The 15323-nt window shown below is 47.5% G+C and overlaps 6 protein-coding genes across 6 annotated transcripts; 5 read left to right on the top strand and 1 right to left on the bottom strand.

Annotated features, from left to right (window-relative positions):
• The first annotated feature begins 20 nt into the window (after positions 1-20).
• On the top strand, positions 21-4279 carry F4822DRAFT_107060 (uncharacterized protein). The gene is made up of 2 exons (XM_051452404.1): positions 21-4038; positions 4099-4279. The coding sequence occupies exon 1, from the start codon at positions 396-398 to the stop codon at positions 3867-3869; it is 3474 nt and encodes a 1157-aa protein (XP_051317618.1). The 5' UTR covers positions 21-395; the 3' UTR covers positions 3870-4038; positions 4099-4279.
• On the top strand, positions 4280-5921 carry F4822DRAFT_107061 (glycoside hydrolase family 43 protein). The gene has a single exon (XM_051452405.1). It carries the CDS (start codon positions 4630-4632, stop codon positions 5659-5661), a length of 1032 nt encoding a protein of 343 aa, XP_051317619.1. The 5' UTR covers positions 4280-4629; the 3' UTR covers positions 5662-5921.
• Positions 5922-6338: 417 nt separating this feature from the next.
• On the top strand, positions 6339-8826 carry F4822DRAFT_441091 (general substrate transporter; the record flags this gene model as incomplete). The annotated part of the gene is made up of 4 exons (XM_051462827.1): positions 6339-7235; positions 7293-7659; positions 7762-7863; positions 7912-8826. The coding sequence occupies 4 exons, from the start codon at positions 6339-6341 to the stop codon at positions 8103-8105; spliced, it is 1560 nt and encodes a 519-aa protein (XP_051317620.1). The 3' UTR covers positions 8106-8826.
• Positions 8827-9946, top strand: F4822DRAFT_107042 (uncharacterized protein). Its single transcript, XM_051452403.1, has 2 exons — positions 8827-9760; positions 9823-9946. Exon 1 carries the CDS (start codon positions 9087-9089, stop codon positions 9594-9596), a length of 510 nt encoding a protein of 169 aa, XP_051317621.1. The 5' UTR covers positions 8827-9086; the 3' UTR covers positions 9597-9760; positions 9823-9946.
• Positions 9947-12619: 2673 nt separating this feature from the next.
• On the top strand, positions 12620-13496 carry F4822DRAFT_441094 (glycoside hydrolase family 61 protein; the record flags this gene model as incomplete). Its single annotated transcript, XM_051462828.1, has 3 exons — positions 12620-12754; positions 12806-13120; positions 13180-13496. The coding sequence occupies 3 exons, from the start codon at positions 12620-12622 to the stop codon at positions 13411-13413; spliced, it is 684 nt and encodes a 227-aa protein (XP_051317622.1). The 3' UTR covers positions 13414-13496.
• A 200-nt stretch (positions 13497-13696) lies between these two features.
• F4822DRAFT_425071 (uncharacterized protein) lies at positions 13697-15160 on the bottom strand (the record flags this gene model as incomplete). Its single annotated transcript, XM_051460274.1, has 1 exon — positions 13697-15160. One exon carries the CDS (start codon positions 15158-15160, stop codon positions 13697-13699), a length of 1464 nt encoding a protein of 487 aa, XP_051317623.1.
• Positions 15161-15323: the final 163 nt, after the last annotated feature.

Consider the following 15323-nt stretch of genomic DNA (forward strand, 5'->3'; position numbering starts at 1 on the left):
CTAAACGTCAACAGTTTTTTTCTATTCGTACCGTGCGCCGCGTGCTTTTAAACTTTTGCGACGCATCTTACTACCTAACAATCATTTCAGCGTGGCCAATCTTCGATTCTCTAAAAATCATGATATATCAATTCCAATAAATTCAAACCTTGTGGTCTTTATTGTTCGAATTTTTCAAATCTTGTATATCGCATTAGATCGGCAATAAATGTATATACCATACATGTGGTGTCTTTGTTGCAAAATTTGTCTCGCCAACTTGCTATTCGTTTCGCGAGCCACTGACACCCATCACCAGCCATACGTCTAACTTTGACATATACGATTCCCGCGGTGTCCAGTACAACCAATGCAGTCTATTCATTTCGAAAGTCTATTGCGCTATCGTCGTCGAAATGTTAAAGGCCACGGAAGCAGATCACAATGAAGACCAGAATACTTCAACCGAGGCCCTTTTACCCTCATCCGAGGACCTCTTGCCATCCGCCGCGGGTCGAACCCTTCTACCCAGCCCCATAGCAAGCGCCGTCAGTCTTGCCGCACGATCGACGTCCTTTGCCCTCCGCGTCGGTACTTTCATTGGTGGTTATGGCTTGGGAGCTGCGAAGTTCACGACGCTTTCTAGTCTAGAGCTAGGCCGCGGTATCCTAGAGGGAATATTGAGTAGGGCAGGAAGAGATGTGATGTCAAGAGCTCAGTCCGAGCTAGGTAGAACAGATGCTGAGTCTATCTTGGAGAAGAGTTTGGAGAGTCTACATCAGACAATGTCCCAAATTGTATTTTGGACTGCGACCGGGTTTCATATCACTGGAACCACCGTATCGACAGTGTCCCAGATCTCTCAACTATTCTTATCTGTCCTAGACCAATTCTTCGGTTCCACAGATTCCTCCAGAGCTATCGCAAGCATTATAACTTTAATTCGTCGAGAATTCCAGAATCCTGCAACCGGCGTACAAGGAGAAAAGGTTGGGGTGATGGACCTTCTGCTTGGTCTGTGTGGTCTTGCATATCTACAGAATTGGTGTAGAAAAATGATACAAGATGAAGCTCGCCGTCTTTGTCAAGAAGAGATTATATGGGACGTTGTCGTTCTTAACGGCGAACGGGTGGATGTCGATAATGAAGATCCGCATAATGCGGGTGGTGAGCAACAAGAAAACAAATCGGATAACCAAAGCCAGTTTATCGAAGCGATCGAGCAGCACGGTGCCAGATGGAATAGTAGTGACGAGGATGAATTACCTGAAGCCCAACTTAAACGACATATTATGAAGTCTCTTCCCAAAGATACTCAAGTCTCCATAACGACATCAACTACCACGACCAAGACCGTTACAGTTGATATTAGGGGTACACCGTTGATGCCGATCTTATCACTCCCAGGCATTGATTTTGTGAAGAGTGAAATTAACGATTCGGAAGACAACACACCGGAAGGTCAAGAAGGCCCGAATTACAGAGTCGTGTATAAGATTAGTCGAAATAAAGTGAGAAGGACTGCCATTAATAGCGACGGCGAGGAAGATACCCAATCCCGAGTCGAAGCGGTTGAAGATGATGAGCCGCATTCGCCAACTGGCTTGGACGCTCGGCATGTTGATCAGCCTCCACCTGTTCCACCAAAAGCTGCACGTCCAACATTCGCTTCGTCCGCCAAGGGAAAGGGAAATGCTGCAAACGATTCTTCGACTCATCAAATGAGGCCTATATCGAACGGTGCTGCCGGATCCGGTTTGAATTACTCCAAGGATCGAACATCTCCAACATCTTCTCCTAAGCAAATATCAGAACATGCTGCAAACCAAAAGCGTACCAGAAAGCCATTGGAAGAGTCGCGACACAACACTCGAAGCCCTATCCCCGGTCCTGTTTCGCCTACTAGTAATAGGCCTACTGCTAGAAAACTTGAGTCGCCGCCAACAATCAAAGTGAATGAAAAGAAGGGCGGGATTCGAGGTGTTCTTAAAAAGGGATCTGTCTTATTGAACCGAGATTCGAGCTCCGAGAATCTCCAAGCAAGTTCAAAATCTAAGCCTGCTGCGAAACCTCCATGGGGTAGCAACAAGCCCTCTCAAAGCAGATTACCAATTACGCATAGAAAGGGAGATGTGCCGGATAGAGCTTCAAGTTTATTGCCATATCGCGATGCTCCTAGAGCCCCACGTCGGGGAAGTCCAAACCATTTCACATCGCGAGACTTGGGTGATGTTGGAGGCCCTTCCATAGTACACGACTCGCCATCTCGAGGACCGTACGGACCCTTGTATAATCGGCGCCGCAATTCTGTTGTATCGTTGACTGACACATTCTCTGTACATTCTTTTGAAAGTCGGCCATCATCCCCAGCATTTCAAAGAAGTGAGCCTAAGACACATCTTGGGGTACCACATCCGGAACCTGGGAATGATGTTGACACGCGACATCCCTCTTCACCAGCGCGAGGTCATAATAGGGCGCGATCAGAGAATCGCAGTTTATATAGTCCAAGCATTTATACACTCAAAACTAGAGATTCTCAAATGTCTTTAGCGTTAGCTTCGTTCCATCAAAAGAGCGCATATAGCGATTCGCAAGCCGTGGATACACTACGACGAACGGGTATGGTCGACGGGATGTTCCCGGAGTTTCATATTCTTAGAAATATCACTCGATATAGCCGGTACGCTTCTGCGGCGTATGGCTCGAACTTCTTGAAATTTATGGGGATTACCAAAGAACTGCCTGCTCTAAAAGCATTAGACGAGACCCACCAAGATGTGCGTTCATTCGCGCACCATACGGAATTACCTCCAGATAGCATTCTCTTATCCTCATTTGTCGACCCGCAAGGTGGTTCGGATTCAACCGGATCAACCGATACAGGAATACCTCTTGTGCATACCATTGCACTCGACGAGGAGTCCAAAGCAGTTGTATTATCCTGCCGTGGCACGTTAGGTTTTGAAGATGTCCTAGCTGACATGATGTGCGAGTATGATGATTTACTATGGCGAGGAGAAAAATACAAGGTCCACAAGGGCATCCATGCATCTGCGCGGCGACTCTTATACGGTGGGGATGGAAGAGTATTGGCAACTTTAAAAGAGGCTCTCGAGGAATTTCCGGATTACGGTCTGGTGCTCTGTGGGCATTCACTAGGTGGCGCGGTTACTGCGTTACTTGGAGTTATGCTCGCCGAGCCCGCTTCCACGGGGACGGCATTTATCACCTCTTCGGAACCACACCAAAAACTGCTTGCCGACAGCCAAACTCACCGAACTACGTCTCATATCTGCCTTCCGCCAGGTAGGCCAATCCACGTATATGCCTACGGCCCACCTGCTACTGTGTCGCCATCTCTACAAAAGGCGACGCGAGGATTAATAACTAGCACGGTGCATGGAAATGACCTTGTTCCATATCTGTCATTGGGCGTCTTACACGACTTCCAAGCTGTCGCACTCGCTTTCAAAACGGATAACTGCGAAGCGAAAGCGGAAGTACGTCGGCGAATCTGGGAGGGTCTACAATCTGGACTGGCTAACAAATGGTACAATAATGGGCCGACTCATTCAAACGAGGAAGAGGACAAGTGGGCATACGCAGCGCTTAAGACCCTGCGTGCCAGCATGATGAGTAATAAGCTCATGCCTCCTGGAGAGGTATTCTCGGTTGAAAGCACACCAGCCTTGAGAAGAGACGCTTTCCTTCAAGCCGGGACGGGTCAGGTGGGAAGGCCTGCAACCCGCGTCGTGTTCAAATACATTAGAGATGTCGAAGCGCACTTTAGAGAAGTTCGGTTCGGCTCTAGTATGTTGATGGACCATAGTCCTGGAAGGTACGAAGACGCTCTTCGACGACTCACGCTGGGCGTAGTAGATATATGAGGATATGGTCGGAACGGCTGCGACCCTGAATCCCTTTGTTTCACAGGCACATATTCGATATAGCACCGGACTTTCAGGTGCGGCGTGCTGTTACCTCGAGAAGATATATGGTGGTTTATGTAAATATTAAACGATACCTGTATAAAAACATGATATGAATACAAAAATGGTAACTCACCAAATCTGTAAGTCCTTAGTGAAAATAACAATGCGTTAACATCTCTTTCAGTCATACCAAGGGCCATAAAATCTCGCCGAGAAAACTAATCGACACTTCGAATTCTATATGCCCCAGAGGACACTAGTACGCGTACCCCCAAGTAGGATCGTATCTTGCCTAGAAGTGGAGCGGAGCTAAGGTAGGCGGGCGGGCGGTTAAATAGGGATAAATTGGAAGGAAACGGACATCCATTCCGCCGGGACGAGAGTAGAAAGATCAACTCCATAACCGTTACACGTACCGCTGGAGAATTATGAATCGCGTGATGCAAAGAGCCTCGGAAAACATGGGATAATAATAATATTTGGCACTAAAAGTAAAAGATAAAAGTTCCCTGTAGTTTTCGAATTTATAGCTGTTTAGTTCTACTTTAGAGCTCCCCCTCAACACCAATAATCCCCCACTTCACGATCCCCTCACCCCCTATAAGAACCCCACGCAGCGACCCCTGATCAAAATTTAGACATTTCGAAAATAAATTGCGATTGAACTTGATATCAAAAAGAAGAAAAGTCACAAGGCAATAAAAACGGAATCAACATGTCACCACCTCTAATAACACACGTCTACACCGCGGACCCCTCCGCCCACGTCTTCGACGGCAAAGTATACATATACCCCTCGCACGACCGGGAAACCGATATCCAATTCAACGATAATGGCGACCAATACGATATGGTAGACTACCACGTCTTCTCCCTCGACTCCCTAGAAGCCTACGCGGACGAACCTTCATCGTCATCCGTCGAGTCTCCGAAAGTCACAGACCACGGCGTCGTTCTGAGTGCTGAACAAGTCCCGTGGGTTAGTAGGCAGCTTTGGGCTCCGGACGCGGCGAGGCGGAAGGGGAGGTATTATTTATACTTCCCCGCGCGTGATAAGAGCGAGGTTTTTCGTATTGGTGTTGCGGTGGGGGATTCACCTGTTGGTCCTTTTGTACCGGATCCGGAGCCGATTCCTGGGAGTTTTAGTATTGATCCTGCGTCCTTCGTCGATGATGATGTGGATGAAAGCGCGTATTTGTACTTTGGTGGGTTATGGGGTGGACAATTGCAATGTTACCAGACTGGCAACGCACCGGAACATTTCGATGCTGCGTGGTTGGGTCCTAAAGAACCCTCGGGCCCCGGCGCGAAGGCGCTTTTTCCGAAAGTTGCGAAGTTGGCGGATGATATGCGGTCGTTCGAGGGTCCGGTTCGGGATTTAGTTATCCTGGCCCCGGAGACGGGGGCGCCGATTGAGGCGGATGATCATGAGAGAAGGTTCTTTGAGGCTGCTTGGATGCATAAACGGGATGGGATTTATTATTTTAGTTATTCGACTGGGGATACGCATTTTTTGGCTTATGCGACGAGTAAGAGTCCCCTGGGCCCGTTTACGTATGGTGGACGGATTTTGGAACCGGTGTTGGGATGGACAACGCATCATTCGATTGTGGAGTTTGAGGGGAGGTGGTGGTTGTTCCATCATGATTGTGAGTTGAGTGGCGGTGTTAATCATTTGAGGAGTGTGAAGGTGAAGGAGATCTTTTATGATAAGGAGGGTAGGATTACGACTGTGAAGCCGGAGTAGGGTGCAGATGAAGTAGTAATTTCGGGATCGTTGGTGTTTAGGAATTCAAATGTTATGATTCTATATTGTCCGTTTCGTTGAATTGGCTTTCTTGCAGAGACTGAGGATCCCACCGGAAAGTCGCCATACTGATGTGTAGGGGGTGAGCCATTACAACACCTTTCTTTCCACCGCCTAGAATATTAATGTAACACCACCCCTAAATGCAACTTGATTTAGTTATCTAGGTGTAAAGTGAGCTTAGATAGAAGCTTGGTGCTCTAGATTACCTAGGTATGTGTGTGTTCATCATGCAGCAAAGACAGCAATTTACCCCGTGGGGATATTCAAGGTCGATCCCCCCATGACGTTACAATTGATCTACCGGCATTGCAAAATACATCTATCCCCAAGGGATTTAAGTCCCGATAGTAGTTTAGATGAGGGGCTAGTTCTCTTGGTAATATATGACCTTGTATATGAGTTGTATCAATTGGTATTATAAGGGACGTGATGGATGTGACATTGATATTGAAAGGGGATGGGTATACGTCCAATCGCCTGAAGTGATTATCGTAGCTCGGAGCACGCATCTTTACCTATAAGAACCATGATCTTCTGTGAAATCAAGAGCGATCGCGTAGGTCTTTTCTAGACTTCATGCGGTTTTAGTCAAGTCGCATACGACAGGAGGCATCATGGGTATCAGTAGCCAGCGCAACAATGGCATCAGGGAGAATTGGAAGTGCGCCCTTATCTGCTTGGGCATGGCCATCGCGACAACACAATATGGCTTCGACGTGTCTATTGTCGGAACTTTCCAGACGATGCCCGGCTTCCTAATGACCTTTGGGTATGAAGATCCCTCTCTGAAAGGAGGTTGGGGTATTTCGACGAGGGATCAACAACTAATCGCATCGTTCTTGAATGTGGGCACACTTATTGGAGTCCTCTTTATTACACCTTTCGGACGTTACTTTGGTCGCCGACACGGAATATGGATGGGAACTCTAGTATCTTTTGCGGGATGCGCCACTCAGATTGCTGCAAATTCAATTCAAAGTCTGTGTGTTGGACGAGCGTTAATGGGGGTATCGAATGCCTTCTTCATCACATTTTCTAATGCGTATATCGTGGAATGTGCACCGCCTAAACTGCGTGCCGTCTGCTCGGCTATGTTCGCTATCACAATCAATATCGGAACCATAATCGGAGCAGTTGTCGACGAAAAGACTTCCCATATGATGAATAGGCTCTCATATCAGATACCTCTGGCTTGTCTCTTCATCTTTCCTGCGTTCTTAAGCATTTTCATCTTCTTTATCCCGGAATCGCCTAGATGGCTTATGCTTCACGACCGCCGCAAAGAGGCTGAACAATCCCTTGCTTTCCTACGTGGGAACTCACTCGAGCCCGAGTATTTGCAAGAAGAGCTTGTCGAGATCATCCGAGGTGTAGAGGAAGAAAAGCTCAATGCATCTTCATCAAGCTTTCTGGACATTTTCAGAGGAACTAACCTACGTCGCACAATGCTATGCTTGGCGATTGTAGTGTCGCGCGCCGCATCAGGTGTATGGGTCTTCCTGTCTTACGGTGTAAGCTCCTAAATTTTCGGTGTATTACTCACTTGAGTTGTCTAACATTACTATTAGACTTATTTCTTCCAGCAGGCAGGCGTAGATGACGTCTTTAAGGTTGGAATTTACACGATGACAGTACAACTTGTCGGTGTGGTAGCGGGTTTGTATTGTGCATACAGAGTCTGGGGGCGCCGAACGATGTTTTTGATAGGCACAGGAGGTGCAATAATATCCATGGCTGGACCGGCCCTAGGAGCGACGATCGCACCGGACACACCGGAGGCCGCAAAGGCATTTCTCGCTTTCACTTTCTTTTATGTTATCGTGTATTGCGGTTTCGCAGGCTCGATGACGTGGCCCATATCAGCCGAAGTTGTGAGCTCGCGCTTGCGAGTGGTCACCTTGTCCTTTGCTACTGGAGTGGACTATGTCTTTGCTTGTAAGTGCATCCCCTTCGGTGCGATGCAACCGAGTTGTGTAATATTGTCAAGAACACCGAGCCTCAGTGAAACGTATTTGGGTAGGCTAACTTACGACACAGGGCTGATTTCCTTTTGCTCGCCATATTTTCTCAATCCGACAGCCTTGAATTGGGGGGCGAAATATTGCTGGATCTGGGCCGCGAGCAACGCCTTGACATTTGGTAAGAGCCTCAAAATGTAACATTGATGGTCTACTAACATTTGCTTAGTTTTCATCTGGATGTTTTTGCCCGACATGAAAGGCAGGTCCTTGGAGGAAATAGACGAACTGTTCAAAAAGCGAGTGGCTACTCGAGATTTCCCCACATTCGAATGCCAATCTTCTTCGCAGGCTCACGAGATCGCGCTTCATAAGATGGAAGAAGCAAAGGTAACAACTCAGCACATTGAGAGAGATGGTTGATAGGTAGGCTCGAAATTGGAGAGTTCCTATTTGTAAATTAACGAGTTATTTCTCCGGGGGTTATTCCCTTATTTTAAAGCCCCGTGTCCTGAACCCCGACATATCCAGCGATGCCGCAAAGTGGTTGCGTCGGTGGCGTTGAAAATACCCCGAAAATTGCGTCGGGGACCTGATTAGCGAGGTAGATCATACATAATAGGCCGCTCTAGCGGACGGGTAAGCCCGCACTGCCCTGTATTTAAAAAAAATATATATATATTTAGCGAATAGCGAAATAGCGGTGTTCGAACGGACGCCTCGTTAACGGCAGACATTGTGTGAAACTGAAAACAGCTTGTTAGTCGAGGGAAGAATTTCGTACATATGCGAGTAATACCGTCGCAGTGATGCATTTTCGGTGTATAGTCATGGTTTGAGAAGAAGTAACCAGGTCCGCCGCAAGTTATTCGAGGGCATCTCATGTGATAGGCTTGATGTAAGGGCGGGTTGGTCCCCAGATGCAACCCTACCAAGACTAGAACGAGTAGGGATCTCAGAGATTGGGCAGCGCATTATCTACAGTCTACAGTGCATTAGCGGCAATCATTGTCGCACCCGCCAGATGGGTGCAATGCCTGTTCCGCATACCTGCCGAGACGTTAGCAACCCAACCGACAAGTGGGCTGGCACCTATCATGATAGGGCAGCAAGAATCGTCATCTGAGTTCGACCAATGTCAGATGACGATGCCATCTGAATTGGCTGCAGGTGGATGGGTGTGGGATGTTTCAACCTTCCAACGTGTCCTGGATGGACAGGGCCTAGCTGTGGTCTGCGCGGGGCTTCCAACCGTGTGACAGGGTCGTGGATAAAATACCTGGCGATCCGCCCACCTTGTTAGACCCAGCCCAAGGGGATGATGGCACTTTGCTAGGACCGGACCGTGGCTCCTGGTCCTGATTCGTGATATTCACGCCTGAGACCCAGCTCCATGCCGCGGAAATGACTGTTACTTTTACAACATCAATAGTTCCCGCGGGTCAAGAGCAGTCGAGCATCGTCAGGCGGCAAGTCACTTTGACGCAAACTATCACGTACCCTGACTCGACAAGTACGGCCGTCGTGACCCTAGATCGTGGTGGCCCGACGACAACATCTGCAGCTCCGAGCTGGAGTGCCGGTGCTACTTCTTCTTCGGACGGTTTGGGACAGCAAGAAATTGGCATCATTGTGGGATGCTGCTTAGGGGCTGTCGTGCTCGGTATACTTCTTTGGTGTTGCTGCACCAGACGGTGTGGATGTACTCCTTACTCCGTTTATCAGGAAGACGACGACGAGGTTGAAACTATTTACGAGACAGACGAAATCGCTTATCCGGATAGAGTCTGGAGATTCCCTCGATCGATAACCCCACCTGTCGTCCCGACGTACGTCGCGACGGATACGGGACCCGAGTGGACAGCATACCAAGCGACAAGAAGGGACCGCAACGGTTATTACTGGTCTCAATAATATAATAATTTTCTATCGCGTATACATTTCGGCCGATTATCTCCTAACTACTTTCCTTGATGAAGTTGAGGTATTTTCCATGTTTCTATGGTTCGGTTGGAGTTACAACTCGGCATACAGGATGTGCCTTTGAGTTATTTCCACTATCAGCGAGCATTAATGAGGTAAGCTCAAGAAACTTATCCTTAAACACCATGGATATAGTTACTCTAACACAGAATACTAGTGAAGTGTAATGACGAAGGAATATGACGGAAAGATGATACCCACTTCATGAACATTTCAACATCCAGCGAATACGTCTAGTCGATGAAGGAAATCGCGGATCGAGCAGGAATACATTAGCACTACTCTAATCCTTTAATGCATTTATGATGTCTCAGTACCTAGGTGGGTACCATGTGCTATTACGAGGAACTGTGCTATCAACTCCGAGTCCGTGGGGAGTAAGGAGTAATCATATGGATTCATTATCGATGCAGTTCATTAATTCACAAGTTAAATATGGATTAAAATCGAAAATTGCGTTAGGCTCGTCAGTCGGTTATTTGCCATAGAGAACAGAGGTTCGCGGTGTCGCTTCACGCAATTCAGGGGCTAAATTCTAGTTGCGAATATAGCAATCCGTACTGAATGCGATGAAATCCATCACTAGATTCTCACGGAAAACTATACGGAGAATTGCAGGCACATGTCATATAACCCGACTCTTGCATTCGTTGATGGATGGGTTGGGACTGCCGAATGAATGCCTGTTACAACCAACAACCTTGGGATATGATCCTAAGGCAACCCAACTCCTCAATACAAAACGCCATAACATCCAAGCGGCCTATTCCGAGGAGTTATCCCACTCCGTGGATATCACTTCGTATCTACTCAGGAGCTAATTATGCTGGCTTAATCGACTTAGTCGGAGTGGCGCACGCCTCCCAAGGCCCTCCTAGGTAGTTGAAGTGAAGTTTCGTACCATCGATAATTGGCGCCATAATTCATGGCTCTACTAAAAAGAGACAGTTGTAGGGTCAGATGAGCTATTATTGGAGGGTCGGAAATCAATTGCAACCTTGGACTAACATGAGCTCACCTACTGAATACGCGATAGCTCAACATACTATTGGCTCATGCCAGTACCCGCACGGCTACCCACCTCCTTTACCAAATATGGAGTACCGGTAAGGCCCGTCATATGATGTTACCATCCTGGGCTTTGAACGGGGAATCTCATTGGTTGCTCTCTCTAACTTGGAGTTTTATCTCTTTTTGAAGGGTTGATGATAGTCATGTGTTGTTAATATTCCAACACCTAACTTCCGGGTGAGTGGGTTGAGATGCAATAAGGAAACCCACCAGAGCAATTATCTCCATGCGCGTACTGCCGATCTTTCCAGGTGATGACGCGTTTGAGTATCCCAAGAGGGTGTTGAGATATTCGAGGGGTGGTCAAGTTAATAAGAGAACCTTATCTACCATCTACCTGGAGAGGCATGCTCAGAAGCACCTACTACCTGGGTAGTCAAAGGCGTAGAGAACACGAATGCGGTCTAACAAGATATGCGCCATATCCGTGTCTAGAACGTAATATATTCGATTTTCATCGCTTTAGGCCTATTGCATACTCCATTTCATGGTTCCACTTTACACGAAGGTCTTGTATCTCTGGCGCCACCAGAATTCCACCCCCTACGGTTCCCGAAGTTGACACAATAACGATACGCTCTTTGGCGAGGTATGTTTATGAGAGTATTGACTTTGTATAGCATCTCCGCTATCATTTACTCCTACGACACATTATGCTCTCTTCCCTTGGTCCATATCAGGATGTTTTGAAAGCCACTCCTTATCTTGTCCATATGCTGCTTGAAGGCTTGTAGCTGCCTTCGCAAAATGGTTTGCTGCTGCTGGGTTGTTCTCTACCTCGGCTTCCTTCTCGATGTTCGATGATAGAGTAGGTTCTGAGTCTAGGGGTATTGACTGACCCTGGTATGTCTTACTGATACGTTGCGGATCGGGGGGATCTACGTCCTAAGAGGTATGTAAGGTAGATCTGTACCTAGGTCTTAGAAGAATAGAGGCGATAAACTAACCTGATTAGTTGTTATGGCAGCGATATAATGGCCAAGGGCAGAGTCAGTCTTCTGGGCAGCCGAGTCTGACGGAACCGCAGATCCAGGTAAATGGAGATTATTCGCTTGTGGTAAATTTATGGTCAGTATGCCAATTGCTTAATGTTGCCCACACATCGCACCTTTATCTCGAGCATGACGCTCGCCTGCCGAGGCTTTTAAGGCTTCGAGGTTGTCCATGGCAATGAATCATTTACAGATCAAGCACGCTGTGCACCTTCGGTCCCTAATATCATGAATAGGGAAGAACCTTTATTTAACATATAATATTACTTAAGCTTTGTCCTCATTCTGTGTTGACGCTGACGTCACACGAGCGTATGCCAACGTCACTATTTACACTCTACCTACCTCGAATGGAAATATGAAGACCCAGACAAATAGAGGCCCGTCTTCCCATAAAGTGATGGTCTCACGAACATGAGCTTAATGATCATTTTTGGATGCTGCGACATAAGGAGGTTATAATGGGCTCCCGGTATAATGAATTACGTGGCTTTGGTTTTCGCATAGATGGCAACCAAGATACGGGCTCATCGCTACCGAGGAATTCCAATCTGGTATGGAATTCGTATTGTTCCATCAATAAAATAGAACTATCATAGAACTACATCCGATTGTAGTTACATTAGAGCTTTAGTCTAGGGTTGTTGTCCCACTGCAGTGATTCTTCCCGCTCATACAGATTGAGCCTAAAATGGCCATCGTATGCCTGCATCTAGGCTTCGTAAGACTCGCCGACAAGCAATTCTATATGTTGCTACTATATAGCTAAGTAAGTTTCAGGTTATTAAAACTCGACGAGAATTCAACCCTTAGCCCGGTTTTCTCTTCTCTCGGAACCATTCATTCTATTCGGCAAAGCGTTTCGGAAGTAAGAGGTATACCTTCACCAATATGCTTAAACAATTCGCCGTCGCGTCGCTGTTTGCGGCCGCCTCAGCCCATCAAAACCTTCATCAGTTCTGGGTTAATGACGTCTCCCCTGGCTATGAGATTGGGATTCGTCGTGCTCCTAGTAACAACCCGGTGGTATGTCCGACCTTTACTAAGCGACCGAGCATAAAGCTTACACTATACTAGACAGATGTGAAAAGTAACGATATCGCATGTAATGTTGGCGGCGATAAGGTACCCTCAGGGGTGAAGACAATCTCTGCCAAACAAGGCGACAAGATCACAGTCGGATGGGACCCCTCAGGCCATCCCGGTCCTATCACACATTTCTTATACGGCCCAGTTGATGATGCAGCTAAGGCATCAGGTGTTGGGGCCGGTTGGTTCAAAATCGATGAGCGTGATTATGTGAACGGTCACTGGGCGAACGAAGTCATACAAGACAATGGTGGAAACTACACTTTCAAGTTGCCTAGCAAACTGAAGAGCGGTGACTACCTAGTAAGTTTCTATATCACTGTACTTTGGATAAGATTTGCTTAACTAGGTGCTACTACCAGCTTCGTTCGGAAATGCTAGCACTCCATGGTGCGCAAACCGTTGGCGGAGCTCAGTTCTACATTGGCTGTATGCAACTGAAGATAACGGGGTCCGGATCGAAATGCTCACCTACGATTTCTTTACCTGGGGCCTATAATGCCGAAGATAAGAACATCTATATCCCAAACGTCTATAACGGATTCGATGCCACGACCTATTCCGCACCCGGAGGCGCGGTTGCTACTTGCAAATAGGAGGCGGAGGGATCTGTGCAGGGGACCTGGGTAACTCGTATGTTCGCCGATTCGAATACTGCCGTACGGAAGGATCAAATACCTAGGGGATGGTGCTACTATTGATGGTCTATATACAAATATATGGCAGATTAATACCTACCTACCTCTATATTCTAAACACTAAAACACTACGCACTTTTTGATAAACAGAAAACAAAAAGACTCCAAACAAGTGCTTGTCAAGTAAACACGCCATGCAGTAGCTTAGTAAAGCTAATCGTTTGCTTAGCTTTAAAAGCCATCAAATATCGTCATGTCCCGCGACTTCTTTCAGCTGCCGCTTTGACGATGACTCCTCTGCGTCGGAATCACTAAGGCGACGCTTAGTTGACGACTTACTGTCGTCGTCGTCGTATTTGATTGTCTCTTTGGGGCTCTTGTGGACGTCCTCTTCATGCTTGGCGTCAGTAGGAACGGCGTGGTCCTGTTTGCTGACGGGGGTCGGTGTATCTGAGACTGATGCTTCGGTATCTCCCGCATCGTGCATCTGCGTGACTGGTCCAGTTTTAACCATAGTGTTGGTTGGTTTAATTGGTGCACCAGGTGCTACGGGTTCCGCCGCAGGCGGGGAAGGGATTGGTGTCAGAGGGGTGGATTTGTTTTCGTCTGGCTCGTAGTCTGAATCGTCATAGTCAGCCTCATCTAATTCCTCGTCGCAGTCAGGTACCGCAGACGGCTGCTGCAAGTCATCCTCAGATGGCTTAAACGTACCCTTAGGGATAGATACAACGATAGGGCGATTGTTATGTGCGTCCCTGATGTACACCTCATCCTCGACCTTTTCGGCGTCGATTTTCACGCGTTTGAGAGCCTTCGAGTCATATTTGGACTTCTCGCTTGGAACCTCGAGTGCTAGCCGTACTTGGTAGTTCGACTTCTCGATGGCGTAGTGAGCGCTAGCAGAAATCATAAGCTCTCGGTAGTAGTCGACATCGAAATGCTCCTCGAAAGGCTCAAAGAGGAACTCCATAGGAGTTTCTCCACGCTGTCTTCTGAAAAGAAGGATCTTCAAACGACGCATAAATTCTCTGGAGAACGCATACGCGACATGTCCGGTTGCCCAGGTGTAGTCGACGTTGGGCGTAGAAATCGGAGTGTGCTTAATTTGTAGATCGATGCCACCCTCTTTTAGGATATCTGGGAGACGGGAATCAAGGAGCCTCGCTCGTGACTCACGCTCTGTTGGAAGAGAATCGACAATGTAAAATCGAGTTACAGTCCGGTCGCAGAAGCGCTCGCCCGCAGGGGCAAACAACATCGGCTCGATGCGTAGGATTACCGTCACCCATACACCGTTAACCCGGAATGTCCAAACAGTAAACTCCCGGTCGCGGATAGGTCCAAATAGAGAATGCATCGTCACCTGATCGTGATTGGCGGAAACTTCTTTTTTAATCTTATCGTAGCCAGTCTCGAAAGATTCGCTTGCGGAGAAGAGCTCGAGTTCGAGTTCATCGTCGATCGAGGGCGTAGAAATGATTCGCTGTTCAGCCAAATGATGATGCTCCCAAAAAAGTGCCGACCGAAGGCTGATTGAGGAGATGGGACGGTCCCTTAAGACTTGTAGCTGGTATGTTGCCGCTGCATCAGCTCTAAGATCAAGCACAAGCTGGTTTGTCTCTGTGGACAGCGTCGCCCCCCATCCAGATAGGAGGAATTTGTTTCGGATGATCCGAGCAGCGCAGGTTGGTTGTGCTGAAGGCATTGCGAATAGATAGTACGGCTGGTATAATTTTCGTGTAAGAACGATGGTACAAGATAGTGCACTTGATTGGTTGATGGTGTATCGATGATATGAATAGCTCTGCTTTACGGTTGTCTGTCTGGCTGCTGAGGTTCCAACCCGAATTAACTCGTCTGGCTGGCCT

This window comes from Hypoxylon trugodes (assembly GCF_022578975.1).
Source record: "Hypoxylon trugodes strain CBS 135444 unplaced genomic scaffold F4822scaffold_2, whole genome shotgun sequence".
NCBI classification, from domain to species: domain Eukaryota; kingdom Fungi; phylum Ascomycota; class Sordariomycetes; order Xylariales; family Hypoxylaceae; genus Hypoxylon; species Hypoxylon trugodes.

Coding starts and splice junctions, on each gene's coding strand:
- F4822DRAFT_107060 (XM_051452404.1), top strand. CDS start 396: ATGTTAAAGGCCACGGAAGCAGATCACAATGAAGACCAGAATACTTCA.
- F4822DRAFT_107042 (XM_051452403.1), top strand. CDS start 9,087: ATGACTGTTACTTTTACAACATCAATAGTTCCCGCGGGTCAAGAGCAG.
- F4822DRAFT_107061 (XM_051452405.1), top strand. CDS start 4,630: ATGTCACCACCTCTAATAACACACGTCTACACCGCGGACCCCTCCGCC.